The sequence below is a fragment of the Nannospalax galili genome, unplaced genomic scaffold (genome assembly GCF_000622305.1).
Source record: "Nannospalax galili isolate Female #2095 unplaced genomic scaffold, S.galili_v1.0 scaffold126, whole genome shotgun sequence".
Lineage (NCBI taxonomy): Eukaryota > Metazoa > Chordata > Mammalia > Rodentia > Spalacidae > Nannospalax > Nannospalax galili.
In genome coordinates, this window is record NW_008355275.1 from 76,347 (window position 1) to 95,174 (window position 18,828).

General features: G+C 39.8%; 2 protein-coding genes and 1 long non-coding RNA gene across 5 annotated transcripts in view; 2 read left to right on the top strand and 1 right to left on the bottom strand.

The window, feature by feature from the left end:
• The window catches only part of Caprin1 (cell cycle associated protein 1), a 40,729-nt gene extending 31,595 nt beyond the window's left edge, over window positions 1–9,134 (top strand). The window contains exons 14-19 of one of the 2 annotated variants that reach the window (XM_029555698.1): window positions 152–301; window positions 1,149–1,299; window positions 4,714–4,908; window positions 5,251–5,351; window positions 5,698–5,761; window positions 7,289–9,134. In XM_029555698.1, coding sequence (XP_029411558.1) covers window positions 152–301; window positions 1,149–1,299; window positions 4,714–4,908; window positions 5,251–5,351; window positions 5,698–5,761; window positions 7,289–7,353 — 726 coding nt within the window. In that variant the 3' untranslated portion in view covers window positions 7,354–9,134. The remainder of the gene's footprint in view (window positions 1–151; window positions 302–1,148; window positions 1,300–4,713; window positions 4,909–5,250; window positions 5,352–5,697; window positions 5,762–7,288) is intronic. The other variant, XM_008852357.3, reaches the window with a different exon arrangement.
• LOC115067577 lies at window positions 8,126–12,924 on the bottom strand. The gene is made up of 2 exons (XR_003846966.1): window positions 12,764–12,924; window positions 8,126–12,667 (listed from the first exon to the last, which is right to left on the bottom strand). It is a non-coding gene; the product is annotated as an uncharacterized LOC115067577 (long non-coding RNA).
• Window positions 12,925–13,035: 111 nt separating this feature from the next.
• Nat10 (N-acetyltransferase 10) overlaps window positions 13,036–18,828 on the top strand; it is a 41,184-nt gene continuing 35,391 nt past the window's right edge. The window contains exons 1-3 of one of the 2 annotated variants that reach the window (XM_008852358.3): window positions 13,036–13,239; window positions 16,500–16,622; window positions 17,021–17,112. In XM_008852358.3, the coding sequence (XP_008850580.1) occupies window positions 16,515–16,622; window positions 17,021–17,112 (200 nt within the window). In that variant the 5' untranslated portion in view covers window positions 13,036–13,239; window positions 16,500–16,514. Of the gene's footprint in view, window positions 13,240–16,497; window positions 16,623–17,020; window positions 17,113–18,828 lie in introns of those variants that run through there. The other variant, XM_029555695.1, reaches the window with a different exon arrangement.

Genomic DNA, 18,828 nt, shown 5'->3' on the forward strand with positions numbered 1-18,828 from the left:
ATTATCAAGCATGGATTGGGCAGAGATACTTTACCATGAATGTAGTGATTCTTTTTCTACTTTGATTTCATGAAATAGTTCAATTTATGGATGTATAAAAGTTTCCGTTAGTTTACCGCTAACGTGTATTCATTTATTGCTTTGTGTTTAGGCAACAATATCTTTAAATACAGACCAGACTACATCATCATCAACCCTTCCTCCTGCTTCTCAGCCGCAAGTATTCCAGACTGGGACAAGTAAACCTTTGCATAGCAGTGGAATCAATGTAAATGCAGCTCCATTCCAATCCATGCAAACGGTAAGCAAATCAGTGCAAGTGTCTACTGTGATTCATGCTAGATTTTCAAGACTTCGTTCAGCCTGAGCAGGCCTAGTATCTATTGTAATTCTAGGTTATATTTAATTGAACATTTAAGCTATTATTGTTAGACTTCTCAGTGATGTATTTGAGTCTTCTGAGTCCTTCATGAGCTATTTATTATTTATTTTTGTAGCTCTATTTGAAAGGTAAAGATTTGATGAGCATAGTTTAAACATACCAAAAAGGGCCAGAGAGATGACTCAGTGGGTAAAGGCACTTATTGCCGCACACCTGATGACCTGAGTTCAATCCCTGGACTGCTCATGGTAGAAGGAGAGAACCGATTCTTGGGAATTACACACAAAATGTCACATGCACACATAAACTGAAAAAAAAAACCTAACAAGTAGACCAGTACAATGTCCATGTAATCATAACCTAGACGTAACTATTGATGTTTTACCTTTTTTTTGCTTTATCTTTCTATTTTACTGAAGAGTTTCAAAGTAAAGTTCAGCTGTTGGCATTTCACCCTGGTTCATCAATAATTACCATACAGCCTAGAAAAAAATATCGTGGATACAGTTGAATTGGGAATTAGTGTTGAAGGAATGCTTGAAGAGTTAAGTATTTAAGATATTTCTTCATCACGCCTTTAATCCCAGCACTTGGGAAGCAGAGGCAGGCAGATCTCTGAGTTTCCAGGCCAGCCTACTCTCAAAAAGACCAAAAAAAAGTTCTGTGGTTCTTAAATTAGCATTTGAAGGAAAGCCAATATTGAGATGGTGCCATCTTTAAAGCAGAAATAAAGGGAAGAGCCAATCATTTATTCATTTGCCTACAGGTGTTCAATATGAATGCCCCAGTTCCTCCTGTTAATGAACCAGAAACTTTAAAACAGCAGAATCAGTACCAGGCCAGTTATAACCAGAGTTTTTCCAGTCAGCCTCACCAAGTGGAACAAACGGAGCTTCAACAAGAACAACTTCAGACAGGTAGAAAGCCAGTGTTAACTTTTTTTTTTTTCAATTAAAAAAAGTGTGTGTGTGTGTGTTTGGGGGGGGTGGCATGCCACATTGCAGGTGTGTGTGTGTTTGGGGGGGTGGCATGCCACATTGCAGGTGTGGAAGTCCAGCACAGCTTTTTGAATTTGATCTCTCCTTTGGTTCAAGGGATGGAACTTAGGATGTCAGGCTTGTGTAGCAAGTGCCTTTGTTCACTGAGCCATCTCAGTGGCTAGTGTTTTTTTTTTTTTTTTTTTTTTTTTTTTTTTTTTGACAGTGAATTGCTTGCGTGTATGTAAGTGCATCCATGTCTTGCAGTGTCTTGCATTGCCTGTGGAGGTCAGAAGAGGGTGTCGAATCTCCTGGAACTGGAGTTATGAATGGTTGTCAGCCACCATGTCTATAGATGTGTGTAGTTTTGAAGGCTTGTCTTTTTTTTTTTTTTCCTTTTAGTCATAGAGCTTTTTTTAAAAAATTAAATTTTTATTATTTTTATTTTATGTGTATAAGTATATTGCCTGGATGTGTGTAAGCAGACCTGTGTTGTGCAGTGTGCTCAGAGGTCAGAAGAGAGTGTTAGATGCCCTGGAACTGGAGTTACACATGGTTGTTAGCCACCATATGGGTGCCGGGAATCGAACCTGGGTCCTGCAGATGTAGATAGTGCTCTTAACCACTGCACCAGCTTTCCATAACCGCCTCCTCCTTTGTCGAAGAAGTTTTAATCATACAGCTATTAATGTTGTAATTTTGATGGAATTAAACTTGTAACTCAATTATAAAAGCTTTAAATTGCTAATTCTTTATTATACCTAGCAATAGATTGCTTTAAACTTACAAGTTGGTTTGGTTTGGTTCTTACTGTGCTAAAAGGTTATAATCCTAGCATTCAAGGCCTAGCATTTGGGAGGCAGAGGCTGGGGGATCTCGGTGAGATTGAAGCCAGTTGGAGCTACAGGGTGACTGTCTGAAAAAAAAAAGAATTTTTTTTTTTAAAAAGGTCCTCGGGTTGATTGTAATTGGTGTACTAGGTTGAAATAAAATTCCTTTTTGGCCTGTATCTAGAAAAGGGTTAATGTGTTGTAGACCTGGCATGGTGTAGGCGTGTGTGTTCAGATATGTTATGAAATTTCATTTTAATTTGCATAGAATTGAAGTTCCTACATGGAAAAAGGACCTGGGAAAGGATCTGTGGCGTTTCTTTATTTCCTTTCCTTTCCTTTCCTTTTCCCTTTTCCCTTTTCCCCTTTCCCCTTTCCCCTTTCCCCTTTCCCCTTCCCCCTTCCCCTTCCCCTTTCCTTTCTTTTTTTGTCTTGTCTTATTGAGACAGGATCTCCCTGTAGCTCCAGCTGGCTTGGAACTCGCTGTGTAGACCAGGCTGGCCTCAAACTCAGAGCTCCACCTGCCTCTGCCTCTGAAGTGCGGACCTGTGGCTTTTCAGTCATAGACTATAGTGTGTAAACATGTAAATAGGAATTCTGTAATACTAACATGAACAATTACGTCTTGCTTTATTGTGAATTTGATGCAGTGAGATTTGACAAGGATTAATATTCTTAATGATAAAATATGATTTGATGCCAGGTATGATGGTGCACATCTACCTGTAATCTCAGTCTTTGAGAGTCTAAGATCAAAAAATGAGTCAAAAGCCGGGTGTGGTGGTGCACACCTTTAATCCCAGCACTTGGGAGGCAGAGGCAGGTGGATCTCTGTGAGTTTGAGGCCAGCCTGGTCTATATAGGGAGTTCCGGGCCAGCTGGGGCTACAGGGAGACCCTGTCTCAAAAAAATCAAACAAAAAATGAGTCTAAGACCAGCCAGTCTATGCTGGTTATGTGACTTGTCTCAAGACAACAAAAAAAAAGGTTTGAAAATTCAGTTATTTTTTATTATATTTAAGTGCATACAAACATTATTTAGATAACAGGTGTTCTCTGTATTTGGCATTTATTTGTTATTTTATATGTTGATTGTAATAAAATAGGATCAATATAGATCAGTTTGTGTCATGGACAATGTAGGTCAACTAATTATTTTGAAGGGAGCCATGACTCTGTTCTCTGAACGAGCATCCTCTGAACGAGCATCCTCTAGGATTTTTTTCACTGCAAAGTAGCACTATAAAAACTAAAGAGATATGTCTGAAATTTTTTTTCCCAGTGGAATATTGGATAGGTCAGATAAGCCGGATGTGGAGCCGCATACCTTTAATCTCAGCATTCGGGAGGCAGAGGCAAGCAAGATCTCTTGAGATAGGCCAGCCTGGTCTTCATAGCAAGTTATACGCCAGGTGGGGCTACAGGGAGACCCCATCTCAAAAAAATAGTTAAAAATGTGTAAGAATCAGAACCTTTGCTCCCTTTTTCCCAAAGTGGGAAATTTGGATAGGCCTAACAGCTCTGACCATTGTTTTTAATGTGTGAGCATTTCTGTGTTCTGTTATCTTCTTCATCTTTAAAAGATACTTAGAGCATTTTGCTTTTTTTTTTCTCCTCTGAATTGTAAAGACTGGAGTAGTATCAGAAATGTACCTCAGTATTTAACTTTAGAAAGTTTTTCTATTGTTAAACTCTTCATAATGGAGAAGGTGGGTGGGTTTGTGCAAAGGCCTGTAAGTTGAAGGCCTCTATCTACTGTTTTAGTTATGTAATATAATTGATGACATATTTTTCTATATAGTTACTTAGTGGAACACACAAAACCATATAACTAAGTGCCAAAGAAAGTATGAAACTAAAGAAAACCTATCCTTAAAGAGCTTTATAATGAAAAATAACGATACAAAATGGCAAATATACTGTTTCAGCATTATGAGTCTTGTGCATTATTGTGAGACTGCTTGTGTTAAAAGATTGGTTCCTTTCAGGTGTTAATGATATATAGCTTTTTCAAATCATTTACTTTGAAGAATGGAATTATATGCGCTATTCATTCAAAGGCTTCCAATTGTTGGGAAAATTACTCTGCTTAACTTAATCTTATGGGTTGGGTAGGAGAAAAATAAGAACTTCATTAGTATGTTATTTTCCTGTTAATATACAGATTTATTCAGATGAGGGAATTGAACTTTAAGGAACAGAAACCTGAGGTTTTACATCCTTAGTGGCAAACAGGAAACAGAGAAGAAACTTAAAGTGGGACAAGACTGATCTCTCAGAGCTTGTCCCCAAACAAGGGTACATCTCCTAGAGATACAATGACCACCCTAAACAGTGCCACCAACTGGGGACCATATACCAAGTGTTCAAATCCTTGAGCCTATGGGACACTGCTCATTCAAAACCACCACAGAGACTGTGGAAGAGGTTCCAGAAAACATGTTGGAGAACAGTGTTAATGAACTTTGTGCACGGGTAGTTATGTGTATACATTTGTGTGTGTGTGTTTTTTTTCTTAATGATAGTGGTTGGCACTTACCACGGTTCCCAGGACCAGCCTCATCAAGTGACTGGTAACCACCAGCAGCCTCCCCAGCAGAACACTGGATTTCCACGTAGCAGTCAGCCTTATTATAATAGTCGTGGTGTATCTCGAGGAGGTTCCCGTGGTGCTAGAGGCTTGATGAATGGATATCGGGGTCCTGCCAATGGATTCAGAGGTAAATAAATTCTGATGACCTTACAATTTCACCTTCTTTCCTGATATATAAAATAATAAAAATTGGTCTCATCATTTTTAGGAACAGTTAGTTGCTCTTTCTGAATTAATCTTAATTTATAATTTAAACATTTCAAGTGTATTTTGATAGATTTTTTTTTTTAAATGGCAAAATTAGGAAATAAAAATTGCTAAATTACTATTTAAACAGATGTGATAAGGACAATTAGAAATGAGTTTTTAATAGCTAGTATGGCTTATACTTTTCTAATTCTTCCCTTTAAGAAAGCAAGAATTTCTTATAGGGAAAAGAAAGTTATTTATTTTTTGTCCTGTGTTTTAGGAGGATATGATGGCTACCGCCCCTCATTCTCTAACGCTCCAAACACTGGTTATACACAGTCTCAGTTCAGTGCTCCCCGGGACTACTCTGGCTATCAGCGGGTATGTACATACAGAATGGATTTCAGTAACTAAGGAATTTGGGGTTAATTTATTGTGTCAAAGATATTTTGTTACAGAAAATGATGCTTTTTTATTTTTTAAAAGCAGTATCTAGATAGATAACAGTTATAGTCTGCTAAAAACAATTTTCAAAAATAAATATATCAAAACATTTTCGAGCATAATGGAAATACAGTAATTATAGAATTAAGTTTTAGCTGTAATACACTGAGCTGTCTAAAAGAATAAGAAGTTGTGTATTCTGCAAGTATTAGGCTCTAAGATCAGAGATAAATAGGTAAACAAAATACCCTTTGTTTTCAATACTAACAAGCTTGTCTTTTAGGATGGATATCAGCAGAATTTCAAGCGAGGCTCTGGGCAGAATGGACCACGGGGAGCCCCACGAGGTAATATTTTGTGGTGGTGATCCTAGCTTCTATGTGGAGCTTCTGTTCTGGCCTTGGAAGAACTGTTAATAGTCTGCATGTAGGTTACATGTTAGGAGTACATTTATCTTTTCCAGACTTGTTGCTAAAGATTAAATGAAATGCTCTGTTTCTAAAACTTCATTTTGAATCCAAATTTTACTTTTTGAATGACTTTCCCTGTTACTGTCTTGAAGCCCAGAACATTTTCTCTGCCTCAGAAAAGTGTTTTTCCAACTGGAAATTTATTTTTCAGGTCCTAAAACCTGCTAAATGTTTTTAGGAAGTACCTACTGAAACTTTTTGTAAGACATTTTTGGAATGAGATTGAACATTTATATGAAATTATCCTTTCATTTTTGAAACATGCATATTATATTTTGGGACCAGAAACACTTTAATGGCCAGAGAAGCCACAGGTACATTTAGAGAACCATTTAGAAGTGGTAGAACTAATTGGAATTTGAATACCTTTTGGATCAGTTAGTGATCTGAATATCAAATTACTTCTGACATTTAAGCAGAACCCTCAAATTTTTACGAACTTACTGAGTTACACTTAAAAATTAGAAGTTTAAGAGTATTTTTGTTTCGTTTGTCTTTTAGTACTGGAAAAATTTTCTGTTGGACAGGAAGTTAATCTGTTTAACAGTTACAGTTAGCATTTCATATAATCTGAAGTTCTAAATGGTTCTCTGATTGAGGGAGGTTAAAGGATAGGATTCTTGTAGTTGCTGGTTGGCCATAACATGTATAAAATGTATATTAAGGAGAAATTGCAAAGTGCTTTGATTTGAATGTTAGTAGCAATTGGCCAAAAAAGCTACACTTTTTACAAAGAGTAATGGGCCACATGGGAATTACTGACTTGAAGTATCAAAAGGTATTTGCATGTTAATGTGGGTTATGTTCTTCTTTCCCACCTTGTAGCATATTCTATGAAAGTTGAGTTAACTGATATAGCAAAAATATCTGTTTTAACAGCATGTAAAATTTATTTTACCTGTTACAAGTCATAGAATTTTGAATGTTATATAGCTTCTTTTTAACAGTTTAGGTAATAAGGTCTGTTTTCATTCTGGTGCTTATATTAATTTTGATAGTATGATGTTACTTACTACTGAAATGTAAGCTAGAGTGTACACTAGAATGTAAGCTCCATGAGAGCAGGTACCTTGTCTGTCTTCACTGCTGTATCTATTCCCAACGCCTGATGACAGTGCCTGGCACATAGTAGGCACTCAATAAATACTTGTTGAATGAATGAATGAATGAGTACTGGTGGAATACTCCATTAGCTCTACGCTTCTTTTAGCTAGAGAACATGAGCAAATTTTCTCATGACAACTTCCAAGACAGGTGAAACTTGAACACTGAAGAATTGACCTCTTAAGCCTAATAATGTGGTGACAGGCTGCCCACATGCTTCTTGACTTCAGATGCAAATCTGCTTGAAGGCAAAACAAGTAATATTTGAAAGAAAAATCAAATGCCATTTTTGTCTTCTAGGTCGTGGAGGGCCCCCAAGACCCAACAGAGGGATGCCGCAAATGAACACTCAGCAAGTGAATTAATCAGATTCACAGGATTATGTTTAATCGCCAAAAACACACTGGCCAGTGTACCATAATATGTTACCAGAAGAGTTATTATCTATTTGTTCTCCCTTTCAGGAAATTTATTGTAAAGGGACTGTTTTCATCCCATAAAGACAGGACTATAATTGTCAGCTTTATATTACCTGGATATGGAAGGAAACTATTTTTACTCTGCATGTTCTGTCCTAAGTGTCATCTTGAGCCTTGCACACGATACTTGGATTCCTCACCCTTGCTTAGGAGTAAAACATACTTTATGGGGTGATAATATCTCCATAGTTACTGAAGTGGCTTGAAAAAAACAAGTTTGACTTTTTGACATTGGATAAAATCTTCAAATCATCCCTAGAGTTACTCAGTGGTAACTGACAAAACTAAAAACATTTCCCTTGAAAGGAAGATGGGAGGAGTGGAGTGTGGTTTGGCAAAACAACTGCATTTCACAGCTTTCCTGTTACATTGGAGCACTGACCATTTAGAAGCATACCAAATTATGCATGGGTCCTTAATCACACACGTAAGATTGGCTACCAGCTTTGACATGGCATTATTCATCTGGCCAAACGACTGTGATTAAAAACACATGTAAATTGCTTTGTATCAGCTGATACTGTATAAGACAAAGCCACAATGAAAATTAGGCTTTGATTGGCACTTTTTTGAAAAATATGCAACAAATATGGGATATATCTGGATGGGCCGCTTCTGTACTTAATGTGAAATATTTAGATACTTTTTGAACACTTAACAGTTTCTTTGAAACAGTGACTTACATGAGGATTGACACTGTCATCCCTCATGATATGTGCATTGTCATCACTAATACTTGGATCTTGCTGTATTCCCTAAATTGGTACAGGTACCGATGAAAATCTAATGGATAATCATAACACTTTGGTCACATGATTTTCCTGCAGCCTGAAAGTTCTTTAAAGAAAAAGATACCCAATGCCTGCTGCTACCACCCTTCTAAATTGCTATCTTTTGAAAAGCACCAGTATGTGTTTTAGATCGATTTCCCTGTTTTAGGGAAACGACAGACAGCAGCTTCAGTTCTGATGGTATAAGCAAAACAAATAAAACGTGTTTATAAAAGTTGTATCTTGAAACACTGGTGTTCAACAGCTAGCAGCTTCTGTGATTCAGCCCACCCATTGTTAGTGTCACAGATTTTATGGTTATGTCCAGCAGCTATTTCTGTAGTATTCATTTACTTTTTGTCTAGTTTAACCCTAATTGAATTCTCCTTTTCTCATGGAGGCATTTACATTCAAAGTGGAGATTCTTTGCCTTAGATACATAGGGAAAGTGTCCAGTTTGATGGAGATGGAAAGTTTGGTAGTGACTTAGCCATATGTTCTGTGTTGGAAATTGTGCTAGCAGTTTGAGCACTAGTTCTGTGTGCCTATGAACTTAATGCTGCTTGTTGTCCCATTCCATTTTGAATTCATGGAGAATTAATCCCACCTGTTAAGCAAAGGCTACTAAGTTAATGGTATTTTATGTATAGAAATTAAATTTTACTTTTAGCCTTTAGCAAAGGAATTTTTTCCAGCAGGTGTTCAGCTACTTAAAAACAAAAGTGAAATTTTTCTCAAACATTCATCATTAAGACAACTGGAGTTTTTGTTGGTTTTGTAACCTACTAAAATTGATAGGCTGTTGAACATTCCACATTCAAAAGTTTTGTAGGGTGGTGGGTAATGGGGGAACTTCAATGTTTATTTTAAAATAAATAAAATAAGTTCTTGACTTTTCTCATGTGTGGTTGTGGTACATCATATTGGAAGGGTTTTTTGTTTACTTTTGCCGAGAGTGTTTTGCCAGCACACCTCCCCTTGTGTGCTTTAAATGCCATCTGCCTGGGATGTACCACAACCATATGTTAGCTGTATTTTAGGGGATGGATAAAATATTCGTGGCTTATTGAATAATCCCAAGATGATGTGTACTCGAGAACTAAATTTGCTGTGTAGAAAATTCGTGTTTAAAAATCAAAATTGAAGTAAAATAAGTTATTCATGCAGTATTCAATAACAGTTCAGAGACAGGATGTGGAGAATGCTTTCTGCGTTTCAGATTTCTGTGCTTTAGTGCAGATATGAATGTAAAAGGTGTTCGTAGTTTGAATACATCTGTAATTCTTAAAAGCATTATTTGTTTTTTTTCAAAACATAATTAGGCAACATTCTTCCATCACAGTTTAAATGTATGTCTCAATTCAAACCATGGTTTTTAAAGGAATGTCTCACTGGGCAGAGAACTAAAGTAGTTCTGTTGAGATCTGAATCTTGGTTCTCAGTATTCTGTATAATATGTAAATGCTTGTCTTAGATGCAGAAGGCCTTTTTTTTTGGTCCAATGCGTATTTTAGCAGAGGCACAAGGAAATGATTGTCATACATGTTTCAGTGTAGCAAGACAACATATAAAATACTTTTGTACATGTGCAATTACCAGTCATCTATGTATAATGAAACTTTTTAAAAAAAGCTTTCATAAAGGTAGCATGTCATTGATTTCTTTGGTAAGGGTCATTTTATTACCAGGTCCTAAATATTCTAAAGAATAGAGAAAAGTCCCCCCCCCTTTGATCAGTGTATCTTGATATTAAAACATGACCTTTTAATGATTTTAGCAAATTAACTTCTGTAGTTCTTTTATCTACACACACAACACACAGAACACACACACACAAAACACACACAGCTGTTTTATAGGGGCATATAGAAGACATGAGAATGTGTGCTTATTCTCAGGTTCACTAACTAAGGTGCTTAGCTGACAACCAGTTCATAAAATGTAGAATATAGTTGAGCAGCAATCCTGTGTGTGCTAGGCAGTTTATATTCATTATATTTACCACGGTACATCTAATGAAGTGAAATAGGTGTAAATAAACACTGAATTCATTTTCATTTCAACCTTAAGCTCCTCGATCTGTATTCCACTTGAGTTCTTAAGTAATCTTAGTTTTATTGACTATAAAAGTTATGCTGCAAAGAATCAGTATTGTCCTTGAGCTTGTCCTTTTTATGGAGTTATTGAAGTGGGGAAAACTCCCCTCAAAATGAAATAAAAGCTCCTCTTAGATAACCCTTTCCTCTTTTGAATTCTATAGACACTGGAAAAAGATGAATAATGTTTTAAATTGTTAGATTAAATTATATGAAAACTTGATTCCTCATTGTCTTTGAGCAAAGTTTTTGTCTGTTACATATACCAAAACTCTTAAATGCTTCTTGTGAGAGAAGAAAAGACTTAAATATGAGTCTGATCTTTTTCTTTTTTTGAGACAGGGTCCCTGCATCCTCAGCTGGCCTGGAACTCACTATGTAGAACCAGGCTGACCTTGAACTCAGAGATCTGCCTGCCTCTGCCTCCCAAGTGCTGGGACTACAGGCGTGCGCCACCACGCCCGGCAAGTCTCATCTTTTAAAAGAAGCAAGTTAGACTCAGTCTTCACTGCTAGAAACAACCTATTCTGAAGCTTAACCAGTCTGTGCAGCAGCCTCCCGTTCTCCCCTTCACTATTGCCATTGAAAGAACAAGCAAGTTTGTCTCTAATCCACCAAAGGCAGCAATATATTTGTAAATACTAGCTTCCTCTCAGTTCTATGTTTCTATTAGGGAGATAGCCTGGACTTACTTTGGGTGTCCTCTGCTAGCCATTCAGTGGTAACAAAAGTAACCAGTCAGAGCCACTGATGTTGTGACTCAAAAGTACAGTAAATTGCATGATGGAATAGTGTAGTTAATATGAATGTGAAGGCCATGACAATGTGACCTGCTTAAAATGATCAGGAAAGACAATGGAAAGATAATTGAACTAAGATGGATGAGGAATAGGGCGATAAAAAGCTCCAGGGACTGCTGTCTGGTTTACGAATTAGCAAGATCAGGCTGGGGGAAGGGGCGGGGCAGCTTTCTTTAATGTTTAGTTTTTGTCAGTATTTGGGAGACATTAAATGTTTTTAAATAGTTTATTATTGTTTGGGAGTGGAGATAGTGAGCCATCCAATAAGCTGCCATTTAAAAGATCCTCACTGTAATGTTTGAGAACAAAAGTTTGATGGGTCAAAATCTAGAGGGCACATTTTTTTGATATGGCATCATCTACTCTTGAGAATTGTTTGCAGCAAACAGGATAGTGGTGAATGAATTTCAGAGATTTTCTAGTACCACTGTTTTTGTTCTGGGCCTTGGTTAGATGACCTCATCCAATCCCACAGTTTTGAAAATAATCAGTTTTTACTACTTTGTCCAGAAATAGCTAACTCCCAAACCCCTCCAACTCCAAACTCATTCTGAAGTTGTTGATAAGAGGACCATGAAGTGACACGCAGGTAAAGCCATTTCAAGACAAGCCTGACTACCTTACTTTGACCCCTGGGATCCAAATGGTGGAAAGAAACAACTCCAAAAGTTGCCTTCTGACTCCACAGTTTTGGTGGCTTGCCGATGTGTTCCATCCATCCATAAATGTTAAAAAGAATGAGTGTAATGTTCCCAATTGACGTGGTATTCTACAACTGCTTTCTATCCCTTCGGTTGATAGGCACAGTAAGTTGAATTTCATCTTGGTTTTCTTTTCTAATCCTTAAGTAGAACCATGAATTAATCATATGGTTCTGTCATGGAAGTCTTCAGAGCCTGGATTCAGCACTGTGCCCCTATATCCCTTGCATTCTAGACCAGAACTACAATAAATTGTGACAGTTGTTTTTTGTATAACATCTAGGAGTTGGTTCTAGTTATTGCAGTCCCTCAAATTTCATTGTTTTTTTCATCACAACTGAAATTCCAGGTCTGGTCCATTGTTCGTCTAGCTACAGATATTTCTCCAACTTGCTCATAATACGTCTAAACATTTAGAACTGAAGTAGTATAGCTTTCTGAGAACTAGAACCGTTTTTGGTTGCATCTGTCAATGTTTGGCATAACGACATTTTATTGAATGAATGGGAGGGTAGTTTGGTTATTAAAATTGGAAGTGGCTTGACTGGGGAAAATAAGGGTAAGAGAAAGTTCGGCTTTGAACATTAGAGCTTGTATCTAAGAATGTTGGATATTCTTAATTGAAGTTCATTCACTTCGTTCCCGAAAGAATGCAGAAATACATACTGGTAACTTGTGTACATGGTTGGATGGGCCTTAACACGGAGGTAACTGAAGAGCAGAGTCCCAGGGTTGGTTTTGGAAGAGCTTTAGTTCGGGGTTCTGAAGGGAGTCTAGGTACAGCGGCCGTAGTCGTGGGTATAGTTTCTTGGTTTCTGGGCAGCCTCACAGCGCTGCGGATGGATATTAAGCGAAATGAATAAAACAGTTCTACCTACTTTTCATCTTGAGATTAAAACGGGGATCAGTAAAACAACGCTTGGAACAACCGTTGGCCTCTCGCATAATCTGTCCACAGTATCTTCTAACACCAGTAGCTCCAGCTCAGTGTCAGGTGCTGGGCTTGCGGATATCCAGGTGCTTCATTCCGCCCTGCGTTAGCAGGTATCAGCAGAGAAGTGAATAACGGAATAACGCCCAGCGGGGCAGCTATGGCCACCAGAAACTAAAATGCGCCGCAGTAGCGGAGGTGCGTGGTGACTCCGCCCTCGGGACCTTAGACGTCATCACTCAGCGTCCAAACTGTGGAAGGTCCCACCGCGCTTGACATCCGTTTGGTGCGCTTGCGCACGTGCTGTCTTTCCCCTACCTCTATTCGCAACGCACGAGGTGTAGGAGTGGGTGAGCCGGGCGAGCTCAGCTGGTGGCGGGCGTTCGCTCGCTCGTGCGCACGCACTTATCTGGAGCTGCTTGGTACACCCACGTGTACGCGTGCGGGAGGCTGGGGTCCGCCGATCCAGTGCAGGTATAGGGGCCGGGGGGGGGGGGCGCTGCGACGGACGCGGAGGTGGGCCTCCGAGCCCTTTCTGCGCCGCTGGGCTGGCTCCCAAAGACTATCTTCCTCTCCCGGCGGCACTACATACAGTCGTCCCTTGGTGCTCGCACGGACACGCTGGGGGCTGCCTTCTCGAGTGCTCGCGGCTCGTTTCGCTTACTCGGGGACCTCTAGTTGGGAGAGTGGAGAATGAATGGGCGGGTGTCTCAGTTCCTGCTTGCAGACCTAAGCTTTGAACTGAGGCAGTCAGAACCCAGATCTCCCCGGTCGTTCATTTATACCCTACCCAGTGGTCTCATTCAGAACTTTGCTTTGACAGAGTGCTCCAGGTGATTCTGGCAGAGTGCTGTGTGTACAGGAGTAAATACAGCTAAATGAAAATTATGCACCTTTTTTTTACCCCCACCCCCAATCAGTGCTTTCCTCCTCTGTTAGGTCTTCCTTGGCAACTTCTGGCAACAGTAATCTTAGACCATTATTAGATTTCTTACTCTAGCGGTTGTTTTTACATCTAATTAGATTTACCTGTGTGTAATTTCTCATTTCTTTCCTTTACACAATCTCTGAATTAAAGCTTGTAGTCAGTCAGGGGCCTTTTCAGGTAATTCTAGGATTCCCGCAGTCACTACAACAAAAGCCAGTCTCCAGTAGGTTTTGATTCACTTTTGTGGGTCTTGATGTAACTGACAACATAAGGCTTACAAGCTGAACTAATTGGCAAAGGAAGGAGCTCATGCTTTGGAGTTGGCTGACTTAAGTGTGAGTCCTGTCATTTTCCTGTTTTGAGATACTTGATTTTTTGTTTGTGTCTTTTTTTTTTTTTTTTTTTTTTTTTTTTTTTTTTTTTTTTTTTAAAAAAAAAAAAAAAAAAAAAAAAGAGGACGATAAATCTTTCACTGTGATATATCAAAATAAACTATGTAGACCAGGCTGGCCTTGAACTCACAGAGATCTGCCTGCCTCTGCCTCCCGAGTGCTGGCCATAGTTGATTTCTTTATACTGCTTTTCCCTTATAAACAGGGACTTTCTATTAAAACATGTTAAAAATCGATCTTTGGGTTAGGTTAATATACTAACAGTTAATATAAAGGTCAAAAAATGAACTTTGTGTTTAGAATACAGCGAGCACTGGAGTTTCTAAGTCACTTTTACACCACTTTTACATTGTGGAAATGTAGTTGATATTCCTCATGTTTCCTTGGTGGATTCATTGTGATAATGGTAAAATATTTTATCATAGGTAATCACATAACTTTTGCATTCTATTTTATTTTGAGGGTACTAGAGAGATTAAGCTCAGGGCTTCCCATAGCTAGGCAAGTGCTGTACAGACTCCTAGCCCATTCAGTAACTTTTGAGGTCTACTTGTGCTGAGCTCTTAATAAGGATTTTCCTTACTGAAGGAAACACATTTCATCATAGAAATACTTGATTGCTTTCCCTTACTTTATTAGTAACAAATGTGAAATCAAATATTTTAATTATGGCTTTGTGTGTGTGTGTGTGTGTGTGTGTGTGTGTGTATGTGTGTATGGGGGGGTTGCTTGTTCCATGTTTGTGTGGAAGTCAAAGGACAACTTTCAGATGTTGGTTCTCCTTCCACTATTTGAGTTCTGGGTCTCAAACTCAGGTTGTCAGGCTTGGCAGTAAGCGCCTTTACCCACACGTGAATTTTGAAGAAACCAAACCCTAAAAAACAAGGTCAAAATAAAAATCACATCATTAAGAAATAGTTACTTTATAATTTGGTCTTTTTTTCCAGTCTTTTTTTTAACCCCCTTCTTTTTTTTCTTTTTTTTTTAACTGTATGTATGCATCAAAATGGTATTAATAGGACTGGGAATATGGCTCAGTTGATAGAATGCTTGCTTGCCTAGCATGCATGAGACCCTGGGTTTAATCCCAGCATGGCATAAAACCTGGTATAGTGGTACATATCTATAATTAAAGCATTTGCCTCTAATCCCAGCACTTGGGAAGTGGAGGCAGGAGAAACAAGTTCAAGGCTACCTTGAGGTACATCAGACTTCACAATGCAAAACCCTCTGAGTGTAGTGGCACATACTTTTAATTCCAGCACTCAGGAGGCAGAGGCAGGAAGATCACTTGTGAGTTTGAGGCCAGTCTGATCTGTATATCAAGTTCCAGGCCAGCTAGGGCTGCATAGTGAGGCCCTGTCTCAAAAACAAACAACCCACTCCCCCAATCCAAAACATAAAACCCAATACAATAAAATAGTACCATACTTTATCTTGCTCCATGTCATAAGCATATCTTTAGATAGTCATTGAAAATGTTTTGGATATATGGAGATAACATTATATACTTTAGGTTTTTTAGGTTTTTTTTTTTTTTTTTTAAAGCCTTTCCATTCTGATTTTTTAAAATTTTATGTGTATGAGTGTAATGCCTTCATGTAGGTAGGTGCACCTGTGTTGTGCAGTGCCCACGGAGGTCAGAAGTGGGTGTTGGATCCCCTGGAATTGGAATTGTTAGCTGTTGTGTGGGTACTGGGTCTTGAACCTGGAAACTCTTTCATTATTTTTATTTTTTATGTGTATGAGTGTATTGCCTGCATGTAAGTAAGTGCACCTGTATTGTGCAGTGCCTCGGAGGTCAGAAGAGGGCTTTGGATTCCCGTGGAACTGGAGTTAAGGGCGGTTCGCAGCTGCCATGTGGTTGCTGGGAGTCAAACCCTAGTCCTCTGCAAGAGCAGTCAGTACTCTTAACCACTAAGCCATCTCTCCAGCCCGGAACCCAGGAACTCTTAACCGCTGATCTATCTCTCTATCCCCCACATTCTGATTTTTCTTTATTTGATGAAGCTATAAATTATGCTTCCTTACTGACTTCCCATACCTAGGTAATACTACACCTCCCAAGCCTGTTTCCTGATTTTAAAACAAACTGGTGTCTTCCCTGTGGAACTGTTTGAAGATTAAGTTGATACTTAAAAATGTATCTCTCACCCCCACCCCCACAAAGGGAAGCTAGCTAGTGCCACTTACCCCAAACCTGGTGTTTTGTTTAGCTGTATTTCTTTTTTTGTTTGTTTGTTTTTTGGTCTTTTTGAGACAGGGTCTCTCTGTAGCCCCAGCTGACCTGGAACTTGCTCTGTAGACCAGGCTGGCCTTGAACTCACAGAGATCCGCCTGCCCTGAGTGCTGGGATTAAAGGCGTGCACCACCACACCCAGCTTTTAGCTGTATTTCTTTTCTTTCTCTTCTAGTGATAGTCTTTCACCATGAATCGGAAGAAGGTGGATAACAGAATCCGGATTCTCATTGAGAATGGCGTCACTGAGCGGCAGAGGTCTCTGTTTGTTGTAGTTGGAGATCGAGGAAAAGATCAGGTAAGACCTGGTGGATGACTTCCTGAGTCACTTTGTGTCCTGTTCCAAAGAGTCAGCAAGTTATCTAGGCCCTCTGGGTTTTCAGCAAATAATGACATTAGGATTCCTTTGGCTGGTAAGGTGCCTGGTGGAAATCTTAGTTTCCTGGAGGTAGAAATTCCCTTTATTTAGATTCCTGAGCAGGCAAGCCAATGCCTTAAGGATCCTGGAATGATGGATTGACCTCAAGGTTAAGTATATGTGGCCTAGCTTCTAGTTCCCCTCTGGTTACTTGCCTTGTGACCTTGGGTGTCTTCCTTTGCTGCTTGGCACTTTAATGTCTGCCTATGCCAACAGGGATCTGGCCGGCCCTATGTTCTCTTTAACCCTGAAGTTCTGTGATTCTTCTTCTTTGGCAGGTGGTCATACTCCATCATATGTTGTCCAAAGCAACTGTGAAGGCCCGGCCTTCGGTCCTGTGGTGTTATAAGAAAGAGCTGGGGTTTAGCAGGTAAGCTTGGCCCTTGGCTGTCTCATCCCATGCTCAGTTCCTACCTTTTAGTTAAATGGCAGGAGAAAATTCCTTGACATAGTTTTCGAGGATCACCTCTGTTCAGGCCAGCATTTGCTGTCATTACTGTTGCCAGCTCTTCCTGTAGCCCCAGCTGACCTGTCACCCACTATGTAGACCAGGCTGGCCTTGAACTCACAGAGATCTGCTTGCCTGTGCCTCCCAAGTGCTGGAACTGAAGCCATGTGTCACCATGCCTGGCACAACAGAAGCATTTTGTACTTCCTAGCCACCCTTTGCTGTCTGGCTTCTGCTTCTATGATCACATTGTGCTTGTAGGCATTACTAGAGGTTTGGTTCCTAAGGCAATGAGTTTCCCTCCTCTTTGGAGGTCTTAGAGCAGTTCATTCTTGTATTTGACAGTTGGTTGTTGCCTTATTCTCATACCCCTTTCTTTTGTGATCCTGGGGACTGAACACAGGGTTTCATTCATTCCTGGTGAGTGCTCTACCACCAAGTTACATCCCAGCCTCTGTCTCTTTTTTTTTTTTTTTTTTTTTTTTTGGCCTTTTTGAGACAGGGTCTTCCTGTAGCTCTAGCTGGCCTGGAACTCACTATGTAGACCAGGCTGGCCTGGAACTCTGTCTCTGAGTGCTGGGACTAAAGGCATGAGCCACCACTCACGGGCCAGCCTCCTCTCTTATTTTCTGGAGATGTGGTAGTCAAGACTTCTAGTGGTGGGACTGGAGAGATGCCTCAGTGGTTAAGAGTGCTTGCTGTAAAATCATGAGGACTGTATAGTTTGGACCCTTGCAGCCATGCCACAAAGCAAACAAGCCACGTATTCTGAAAATGCCTGTAACTGCAGTTCCAAGGGATCTAGCACCCTCTTCTGACTTCCCTTCTTCCCCATGTGCATGTGTGTGGGCATGTGCAGTGAAAGAGACTGGCACAAATAAGTTGTTAAAGAAAAGAGTTCTCTAACACAGACACATTTAAGTATTTTGGGACTATTTGGAAATACAAGGGATAATTCAGGGCCTAAGGGGCTAAGGTGTCAGCTCTGCGTAGGGGTTGTCTGGAGCCACAGTGTGTCAGTGTCTTATTTCTGCAAATAGGCTCTTTGCTTTCTCACTGTAGATTATCTCTTTTCTCCTGTCTTTCTAGCAGAAACATGTCTTGAGCTTCATATGTTTCAGGACCAACCATGTAGAAGTCAGACTTTTTCCCAAAATTCTTGTGGAATGATACTCCTAAGGTGGGATATCACAGTATATCATAGTAAAAGGGTCAGTCACATGGTAGAAACCTGGCAGTTCTCCTGTAACTGCAGGAATTGGAGAGGGAGTTGGCAGCACTCTTTCTTGACAGATAACCCAGTCTGTGGTCACCTGTGGGGTGCCTTCTTTCATGGCTTCTGTGTGCTTGCTCAGACCACCTTCCTGAGCTCCTTCTCTACCCTAACTGACTTAGCACGTTCAATTCTCCGGATGGGCCTCACCTGCTTGTGAGTCCCAAGTGTGCTCAGCTTTGCTGCCATCTTCAGGTCCTGGCCCTGTCTGCAACTTCTCCGTGCTGTGACAGAGCTCCCAGCTCTTGAGCTGAGACTGTCATTTCCACCTCTGACATAATTTTGTGGGTCTGCCTTCTCCATGAAGCTCGCCCTTCCCTTCCTTCCTTCCTTCCTCCCTCCCTCCCTCCCTCCCTCCCTCCCTC